General features: G+C 47.9%; 1 protein-coding gene across 1 annotated transcript; it reads right to left on the bottom strand.

Annotated features, from left to right (window-relative positions):
* Positions 1-847: 847 nt before the first annotated feature.
* LOC132539758 (glycosyl-phosphatidylinositol-anchored molecule-like protein) lies at positions 848-3,486 on the bottom strand. Its single transcript, XM_060195694.1, has 3 exons — positions 3,123-3,486; positions 2,134-2,241; positions 848-1,286 (listed from the first exon to the last, which is right to left on the bottom strand). The coding sequence occupies exons 1-3, from the start codon at positions 3,238-3,240 to the stop codon at positions 985-987; spliced, it is 528 nt and encodes a 175-aa protein (XP_060051677.1). The 5' UTR covers positions 3,241-3,486; the 3' UTR covers positions 848-984.
* Positions 3,487-10,484: the final 6,998 nt, after the last annotated feature.

Here is a 10,484-nt window from a genome sequence, read left to right as displayed (position 1 = left end):
GATGGGTATTTACAAAGTGTCTCATTCATAGAAGCCACAGGGCCCAGGGACATGCTTAGGGAACCAGTTGGGGGAAGCATAGAACTGGTTATTATACATTAAGAGGAAAAAATGAAGTTCCAGGGACTAGAAATTCTTGGCAGATTCCATTATAGACACCAGTATGAGTTAATATACTGTTACCTTAAGTAATTGGAGTCCAGGCTACAGTATTAATCAGATTATACCTGAATTTCTAGGCTTTCAGCCTGCCTTACACAGTTCAGAACTGCCAGCAATGACACTGTGTGAGCTCATACTTCAAAACAATCATCTGTGAAGCCAGGGTCATTCTCAGTGAGAACTCCATTCCTACAGAACCCGCAAGCACGATGGGTACAGTTTCTAATGTCAGGTCCAGTTTACCCGTGCGCCACCTCAACATCCGGCATGCTCTCTGATTCTACCTTCATATAAGAATTGAAAGAATGGAGTCTCCTGTGATGTTTGTGTTCCAATCATACCATGAACCACTATTTCAGCTGAGAATTAGACTATGAGCTAAAAATGTTTTGCTTTGTATCATAATATTCAGTCTCTGATACAGATCCAGGAAGGATGACAGAGGACCTAGTGGGGGTTGTACTGTTAGGTGGAAAAAATGGGAAATGTTATGCATGTACAAACTATTGTATTTACTATCGAATGTAAAACATTAATTCCCCAATAAAAAAATTTTTAAATATTCAGTCTCTGCTTCTTAATGTGATAAGATACTATTTTGTAGTATTGTGAACCAGTGGATGAGGCAAAAATGAAATAATAAATGAAACACAGAAAAAAAAAGGTAAAAATTGAGTACCAACAATTCAAATGCAACATTTAATGTCTAAGAAAATATTTTCTAAATCAGAGACTCAGTAAATTGGGCTACATGGCTCAGTCTGTTTCATAAGTGAGGGGAGGAGAAGAACATGTGTTGAAGAATGTAGCTGACCAGATCCTTCAAACGAGACTTTCCCACATGAGTGTGCTGCTGACTAGAATGGAGGCAAGGGTCAGGAGAAATGTACACTCCAATTGTCCAGCTCCTTCTATGTCCTCCTCAATTGGCTCTTCAGGTATAATGTCCCTCTCATAGTTTGTTAACCCCCCTTCATTGCAGGTCATCCAACCACAGCAACGAATAAAATAGAAATGGTTCATTTTTATTTTTCTGGGGGCTTCAGGAGGCACTTGGCTTGGATATAAAAATGTGCAGTTGAAAGTACAGTTCTTGTAAATAAGTAGTTCACGACTATTCAAGCCTGAAACAAAGGCAGAGGTGAAAGAAAAAGATTTTATAACTTCTGCTTGAAATACGTAAGCATGTTCCACCTCAGAGTCACCATAACTAGCTCCAAGCCAAACTGCTACAGCCCAAATGTCAGTCCATACCTGGAATTCTTGAGTGAAAGAGAACTTCAACTCCCCTCAAGAGCCCAGCTACTCTGGAAACAACTGTGCAGATGTGTGTAATTCCTCCTCATCCAGCTCTACCCTCAGGATTTCCCTGAATAGAACTATGGCACCTTACCTAATAGGCACACATGTGAAATGTCCTATTGATTATCTGTCATAAAAGCCTCAGGACACTAGAAATAAAATAAAGAGCAAGAAATATATGTCCTTTATGTCCCAAAGAGCAAACACAGGCCTTCAAGGACAATGCTTCTATAATTCAGGCCTTGGACTGATTTTCAGCAAATGGCACATCTCTCTAGGATCAATTCCTCCCAGGGCTCTTTTGTGAAGTATTTGGTTGCTGGCTTATGATATGACCACTGATGCCCATTAATGTCAACTTGTTTCCCAAAAACAATTTTTGTTGTACCATCCCAAGCAGAGTCCATGGCTCCTGGGATTACATTCTGTAGGGCAATAAAGAAGAGGGGGCTCTCTGATGGCTCTGACAATAAGGTTCTACAAGATGGTGCCCACAGGCCTTCCCTGAAACTGAACCTAGTGCCAGGGAACATGCTTTCAGGATTAGGACAGTGTGAGCTTTGTGTAGACAAAGGAAAAAAAGAAAAACCACATTGGCCTCTCTGCCCAGAACTACTAAAGGTAGGGTAACTCAGTCACAGAATTGAAGAAAATCAAACAGATACTTACGAATGGAGATTATCAGACAACGCCTAATGTCATAAGGACATTCTCTAACATTTGGACAGTTGAAGTTGTTAATGGCCCAGCAGTCGTGGCATTTCAGGCTATATGTCCCTGAGGGAAGAGATAGAAGGTGTCAGGGTCCAGATTCACCCAGTTCCCAGCCCCCTACTCCCTAGTCCAGCCAGCAGCAGCCCCCTTGGCTCTGCATCAAAGACTTTCTGGTCCTACATAGCTCAGCCCACAAGCCTGGGGTGGGCAGGTTCTTGGGGCAGAGACAGGTCCTGTCAGCAGTTTTTCCTGGTTCAGAGGCTGGGTGTAGAAAGCACCCATAGGTGGCCAAGGGTGAGAGTCCTCTCCTCTACCACCCTCTCCAGGGAAGGCTTTATAGTCACAGAAGTCTAGTACCCTCCAGATCTCCCTGCATTCAACAGTTCCTGCTTGTCTTACTGAGGAATGCCCACAGAGGTGCCCAGTCAAGTCCCTAGGTTTGCTGCTCTTGGGGGAAGCCTTCCTTTCTTTAAATATTTACTTATTCCCTTTTGTTGCCCTTATTGTTTTATTGTTGTAATTATTATTGTTCCTGATGCCATCATTGTTGGATAGGACAGAGAGAAATGGAGAGAGGAGGGGAAGACAGAGAGGGGGAGAGAAAGACAGACACCTGCAGAGCTGCTTCACCACCTGTGAAGTGACTCTCCTGCAGGTGGAGAGCTGGGGGCTCGAACCGGAATGCTTACGTCGGTCCTTGCACATTGCGCCACCTACACTTAACCCACTGTCCTACCGCTCAACTTCCAAGGGAAGCCTTCTTGTCTCATGAAGCTCCCTTTGCTCACAGAAGCTCACTAATCTACCATGTGTGCACCAGCTGCACAGATGTTGGAAGCAGCTGATGAACTGGGTGATCAGAATTGCTCTTAGACCCTTCTAATGATGCCACAGCTCACATGATCCTTATCCCTTCCAGGGCAGCAAGAAAGATGGATACTTACATTTTCTCTCACTTATATTGAGTGACTTTGCAAGTTCATTATAACTTCCATTCTGAAAATCCTGGGTTTGCACCATCAACAGTCCTGAGACTAGGAGCAAGGCAAAGAGAAGCATCATTTCCTACTGTGGCTTAAACCTGCAGGTGAGGAGAATCAGGAGACCTATAAGGAGCCATGATTCCCCTGAGTAGGAGAAATGTGATGAAGAAAACAATGAGATTCCACTGTACACCAGTGAGAGTGCCATACATTAGAGGGGAAAAAAATAACAAACGTTAAAGAGGGTGTGGGGAAAAGGGCCACTTCTGCAGTGCTGGTGAGAGTGTAAGCTGGTCCAACCTTTGTGACAACAGTCTGGAGATTTTGCAGAACACTAGAAAGGAACCTACTTTATCACCCAGCAATTGCTTTCCTGCAGATTTACCAAAAGTAAACAAAAAACAGCTATCAGAAAAAGTGACTCTTGCCCAGTAGGTATGCCCCCCAAACTCTCCACACCCTTTAGATCTAAAAGCCCCCACTTGCCAAACTAGTGACTAAACAATATCCAGGAATTCCAATTGAGCACAGAAATCCTATCGTATAATCAGTTCAGTGTTATTTACCATAACTTCTATTCTATGAAAGCCTACATTTCTCCTCTACTGGACATGACCTTTACCCGTTACTTTATTATATAGGACCGGACTCACGGCCAAACTGTGATGAAGAGCTCCTCTTGTTGTCATGAGTTGGACACCACTAACTCTAGATATGACTAATTTTATATAGCAAGTAGAGTAAGTGGTTGTAGGAGGGAGCCAGACCCTAGCAGAGAGTGCTGTCTGGATCAAGAATACCAGGCAACTTGAAGGGTACTAAGAAGGGGATCATGGGACCCCAAGGGAAAGGTTGCTCATGGGTGTGGGAGGGCACAGTCCCCAGAGGAGACCATGAAGTGGGAGTAGGAGACCACAGAACCTTAGGGAACAAATGGACAGTGGTACAAGGAGATTACAGAACCCCAGAGATGAGGGGCTTCTGGGCAGAAAAGGAGTGACATGAAAGGGAATTCAAGGGAGCTGGTGGGAGGAATGCTACTGGAGGATAGACATTCACAGACCTATGGGCCCACCCTACAACCCTACACACTTCTGGAATCTTCCCTGACTTGCCATCTGCTAACCCCCACCTTACACAACCCAGGCACACAGGACAAGGAGTTACTGCTGCTTCTTCCTCCATGCATTCACAACCTTTCAGTGCCTGCCTTGACTTCCCCTCCAACAGAGGCACAGTCTTCTGGAAACTTCCCTGCTCCTCACTCCAACTCATGCGGCAAAGAAGCATCCAACTTTCTTTTCCACTAGAAGCACAGCTTTCTGGAACCTTCCCACTCACCCCAACACATAAGTCAAGGAACCACCCCTAGCTTCCCCTTCTGTCAGATACACAACTCTATGGAATATCCTGTGCTCACCATTATATGAGGCAAGGAAACATGCAAGCTTCCCCCTCCACTAGACACACAATCTTCTGGAACTTTCCTGCACTTCCCCTCCACTAATGGCATAACATTCTGGAACCTTGCCTGACTTCTCTTCTCCAAGGAATCAACCTAGAATCTTGCCCCATCTGGAACCTTCCCTGGTGTGCCTCCACTAAGGGCAAACCTTCTGGAGCCTTTCCTGAATTCCCCTCCACTAAGGACACAACCTTCTGGAACCTCCCAAGACTTGCCCTCCAATAAGGACATAACCTTCTAGAATCTTCCATGGCTTTTCTGGGATCATTGTTAGAGCCATGGCTGAGAATCTGCCTGCAAAATTGACCTCCAAACCCTACAACACTGCTCTGAGGCTGAGCTCATCCATGGTGCACCCACTATATTTGGAACCTTCTATCCTACCCACACACCCACCAGGACACACAGACCTGTACAATTCCCCCACCATGAGGTATCAGCTGTTCTGGACTCCTACCTGCTCCCACCCCATTGTCCATGACACACATAAGCTTTGGGAAACTTCTCTGAGACATTAGTGTAAGCTGCCCAAACCTTCAGGAAACTTCCCTACCTATTCTCCAGGAGGTGCACCAACTTCTGGAATCTTTCCTGATTTCCCTTCCCCTAGACCTTATCCCACACCCCCACCCCCAACATACAGACCAAGAAGCTCCGTCTTCCACGAGATACTAAACTGATTGGTGGCTCTTTTGGTGTCCCCTGCAACAGAGGCACCATCTTCTGAAAACTTCCCTTCTCCCCACCCCAACACATGACACAAAAAACACTAAACACTAGGGGAACAAACTTCTGGAACCTTCCCAACTCCCTCAACACATGGGACAAGGAACCAGCCTAGCTTCTCTTCCATAAGACACACAACTCTGGAATATTCTGTGCCCTTCATTACATGGGGTGAGGAAATATTCTAGCTTCCCCCCCATAGACACACAGCCTTCCAGAGCCTGTCATGACTTCCCTTCCACTAAGGACACAACACTCTGAAACCTTGTCTCATTTCCCCTCCTTTAAGGGTACAAGCTTCTGGAACCTTCCCACCCGACCCACCCCCAACACACGAGGTGAGGAACCACCCCATGTCCCCTGTTGGTGAGACACACTCCCTTCTAGCACCTTCCCTACTTCCTCTCCACTAGGTCACAACCTTCAGGACCTTTCTCAGCCCCCTTCCCCCGGATCACACAGCCAGGCCAAAGGCCAAAGACCATGCTGGCTTCCCCTTGGATGAGACACACAACCTTCGGGATCCTTCCCTTGCCGTCCCCACCACTAAGGACACCACCTTCTGGAGCCTTCCCTGATTTTCCCTACACAAAGGACACAACCCTCTGGACCTTGCCCGACTTTCCTCCACTAACAACATAACCTTCTGAGATCTTCCTGTCCTCCTCTACTCCCGGGACATCACCTTCTGGGCCCTCCCTGATTTGTCCTCTACTAAGGTCACAACTTTCTGGCCCTCCCTGGCTTCTCTTCCACTAATACTATTATGCAACCTGTCCTGACTTCCCCTGCACGGACGACGTTGGCTTCTAGACACTTCCGTGATTTCCCTTCCATCGCGGTCACTTCCATCTGGAGCCTTCCCTGACCACCCCTTTCCCAGAGCCTCGGCTTTCGGGGGCCTCCTGCTCTCCCCCCACTAGCAGCTGGGCTTTCTGGCCCCCCCACCCCCCGACTTTCCCTCCACTCAGGGCCCAGCGTTCTGGCAACTTCCCCGGATTCTCTAGGAGGGCAACGCCCTGGATTCTCCTCCATGAACAGCACAAGCTTCTGGAACCTCCCCCCCGCCCGCCCCCCACAATATGAGGGAAGGAGCCATCTTGGACGCCCCAAGTGACACAGTCGCTTCTCCGAGCTTCCCTGACTCCCTCCACTGCGAGCGCACTTTCTGGAGCCTTCCTGTCCCCCACCCCCACCCCGAGGCCGGAGGCAGAGGGCCATTCTGGGGTCCCCTCCGGGAGACACCACCTCGTGGAAGCCGCCCTGCTGCGGGCCTGCGGCCTTCGGGGCGTCAAGGGGCAGCTGCGGGTCGCCCAGCAGGCGGCTCCGCCCACCGGCGCTTCTGAGGCTGCGCCCTCTGATGTCATCACCCCTCCAGGCAAGCCCCCTTCTCCGCGCATGCGCACCCCCCCTCGGTGGGCCTCGGGCCTGGGAGGTGTTGGCAGCACAAGGGCCAGGCAGGGGCTCCCAGACCTGGTGGCGCAGAGCCTGGAAAGGCGCCCCTGCACTCTGCTCTGCAGGAGGGTGCCTTGTGCCTGGCCCCTAAAGTGCCTGGGGGTGGGGAGACGTTAGCTGGGGTCTCAGGCGTCTCTGAGCTGGAGCACGATGAGTCCCAAGGCTGGTGTCTCTGAGGAGGGAGAGGGACTTATAAGGGGTTTGGCCTCAACCTTGGGGAGGGGTCCCGCGGGGCTGTTCTCTGAGACAGGAGGCTGCCAGGGTAAAACCTTCATGTCTACAGGATCCTCGAAGGTGTGCACCTGTCCTAGACTGGTGGCATGGAAGGTTCTGCAAGGTCAGGCCATTGCTCTGCCAGGCATGGGGTTGTACTGCACCCATGGAGCTGGGATCATTCAGTGTTGCGGCTCTTGGGACCTTCTCTCTACAGGACACTCTGCTGTGAGAACAGTTACAACGATGACATTCTTTTGCCTTCCTGTGGCTAAAAGGAGCCACAGAGACATAGCCTTTATCTGAGTAGGTGGGGGAGGCCCACAATCCTGCCCTGTGCCCGCATGCTTCTGCTTGGCCAACTTGGGGTGCTCAAGGAAGCAGCATGCTGAGGAGCTAGTCCTTGATTGCTGAGCAGGATAACGGAGAATACAATTCCAGACTGGGCTCTGCCCAGGGTGTGCCATCATGCCCATGACTTGTTGCTGAAACACACCCCAAGGGCGCCGTGCTGAGTGCGCCACTCCCAAACACATTCCCTGGCCCATTCATTCCCCTTGGTGCCTGCTCTGGCTACAGATTTTCTTTTCTTTCTTTCTTTTTTTTTTTCCTATTGACTAAATTGCCTTTATTTTCCTGAATGAGAGTAAATTTATTAATATAAAATAAGTTGGTTTTATAATCCACAATTAATTATCAGTGCAGAGTGATTTATAAGGTTTTCTTGTGATAGTGTTTCCATTATAAATTTAATTCAGATTGGTTCTTTCTTGATTTACCAAGATTTGATAATCACATGCAGAATCCAAACAAATTTGCCACTTAGTTATTATTCACACTAATTTGCGTGGGGCATAATTTTTACAAATTGTCAAAATTCTATAGAAGTCAATTTAAACTTATTCAATAGTCATTATGCTACAATATAATATGAGAAGTCAAATACTGAGTAAAGCAGGTGTCTGTAGCTGTCTGTCTTCTACTTTAAAGTTGTATCAGTGGTGGGAGAGACAGTATAATGATTATACAAACAGGCTTCAGTGTCCCATGTTCAGTCCTCCAGGCAAACCATAAGACAGAGCCGAGCAGTGTTCTGGTAAAAAAAAAAATGGCAGAATAAAAATATAAATGTAAAACTATTGTATGATGTGCTATTAACCTAATTTATTTGGACAATTGCACTGCTCCCAATAGAAATTTAGTTTGGGGGTTGAAACCAGTTTTTCTCGTCATCTGAACCAAGATTTTTAAGAATATATCATTCAATAATACACAAACTGCTTTAGATATTTGCAGTAGAAAGTGAACTTTATAGGGAATTTGGTATTTTAAAATGTTGAAAAGACTACAGAATACATCAAAGACTGAAACTTACTTTTAGAATTATTGCAATAGTTCTGGTTCAGAGAGTAAGAAGACTCTGGTGCTGCCATGACAAGAAACCTTAAAGAAACTAGTGCTAATGGTCACTTTAATAAAGGATTTAGGGTAGGATGCTGCAGGAGTATAAAACCTCGTAACTGCCACAGCAAGCCACCAAATCAAAAGGAAGAATGATGTGGTGTCTTTGTGTTTTCAGAATCTCTTGGGAGATTCTGTAGAACATAAACTGAATACACAACCTTGTAGTGAGAGGAAGGTAAGAAACACAGATCTCAGATGACACTGTGAAGAGCAAAATAATAGATTCAAATAAACACTACTTTCCAAAGGAGTAGTCATTACACAGGGGATGTGGTGTTTACTTGTTGAAAGGCTTAAACTTGTAGGATATTTACCTACTTACTTTAGCACCCCTATTAAAAAGTGAATGACAAATCCATGATTTGTCTTTTTTTTTTTTTAACCTTAAACTACTTTGCTCTTTCCCATAATACCTAGAAATTTTTCATGGCTACAGAGTTTCTATTCACTCCTCCTGGCCCAGCTCTAGTATCCCGCCTCTGTAGAACTGCCTACAGGCCCACTCTTCAGGAGTCCCTATGCTATGCGGGGTGGGGGCACAGGTGGGCTGTCCCAGCTGCAGCCTGCAGGGTGTTGGCACCCATGACGCTCTTGTTTAGTTTGCCACTATCTCATTCCAGGGAAATGCCAGCTGCCTGTGCTCAAGAACAGGGGTCCTGCATCCTGATCCCCTGCTGCCCAAACAGGTCCAACTGGAGCAGCCGGTCCCATGGGAGGGGGTAGGAGGACTGCAGAGCAAGGGAGCCCCTCCTTCCCTACCATCTTCAATTCCCTTTCTGGAATGATCAGAAAAGCTCAAGGAGGGGCCAGCTGGGACACAGCTAGACATGTCCTGTGTGCACACAGAACACCCCGAGTCCCAAGATCGCTGTGCCCTGGAATGGAGCTAGAGCAAACAGCACTGCCCCTGCTACAAGGAAAAAGGGAGATGACCATACTCCAAGACCAGGGCCAAGCCCTGAGATGGATGGCAGGGATAGAAGAGGCCGGACTGGCTACAGGCAGAGAGGCCAGAAGAACTCAGAACACTGACTATCTGCTCAGGAACCTCAAAGTCCCACCAGCCCTTTCTTCCAGCTGCTGCCCAAGCCTTTGGGAGAATCTCACAGTTCTGAGACACAGCTTGTCTTTGCTTCTCCATGCTCTGGTCACATGTCCTAAGACTAGAACAGTTTCCAAACTAGAATCATATCCATGGTTTAATGTGTAGTCAGGGTTAGAGTTCAGTGTGTGACCAGAATCAGGTCTAAGTGTGACCAAGGTCAAGACTTGGTGTGTGACAAAGATCAGATGTCACTGTGTGGCAGGCAGGCTCAGGGCTCAGCCTGGAATCAGGTTAGGGTGCAGGGAAGTCCCTGATGCAGACAGGTGCATGAGCACCCCTTTTCCAGATCCTGCCAGACAGGGGAACTGGTTTCCCATCTGGGTTTCTGCCCCTTATCCCTCAACACAGGGGGGGAAATGGCTGGCAAGTGAGAAGCAGGGAGGGCAGTGGGGAGGAGGGAGGTAGACGGGAACAAGGCTGGCTGTCTGTTCTATGGAGGACGTGGGCTCTTAGTGAGCATCACTCTCACTTCCTGGGGAGTGGGACCAAGTTCTTTGGGCTGGCAGGGCCCCTTCTGGGTACACACACACACTCACACACACACACACTCACACACACACTCACACACACACACTCACACACACACTCACGCACACACACACACACACACTCACACACACACACACACACACACACACACACCATGGAGTGGGGCTACTTGACAGCTGGGATAGAAGGCGAGGAGAACCAGGTCTGAGTTCTGCAAGAGAAAAGTAGGGCACGACGTCAAAGCCTCCCACAATGGCCGCAGCAATCTGCATCTGCAGGGAGGACTCCACTTCCAGGAACTCGAGCAAGTCCTTTCCCGGGAAGCTACAAAATGAGTCAGTTCTGCAGAGCAACCATCTGACCTTTGTTCCTGGCCACTAACTTGGGTCTTGGGGCAACTCACTGC

Source organism: Erinaceus europaeus, chromosome 8, assembly GCF_950295315.1.
Source record: "Erinaceus europaeus chromosome 8, mEriEur2.1, whole genome shotgun sequence".
Lineage (NCBI taxonomy): Eukaryota > Metazoa > Chordata > Mammalia > Eulipotyphla > Erinaceidae > Erinaceus > Erinaceus europaeus.
The sequence above is the reverse complement of the archived record's forward strand: the minus strand, read 5'-3'. Positions and strand labels throughout refer to the sequence as shown.

Bases quoted from the DNA above. Each gene is read 5' to 3' on its own strand.
- LOC132539758 (XM_060195694.1), bottom strand. From the start codon at position 3,240: ATGATGCTTCTCTTTGCCTTGCTCCTAGTCTCAGGACTGTTGATGGTG. The intron at 2,242-3,122 runs GTAAGTATCCAT...CTCTTCCCTCAG, and splicing joins CAATATAAGTGAGAGAAAAT to GGACATATAGCCTGAAATGC. The intron at 1,287-2,133 runs GTAAGTATCTGT...CCTTTGTTTCAG, and splicing joins TTGTCTGATAATCTCCATTC to GCTTGAATAGTCGTGAACTA.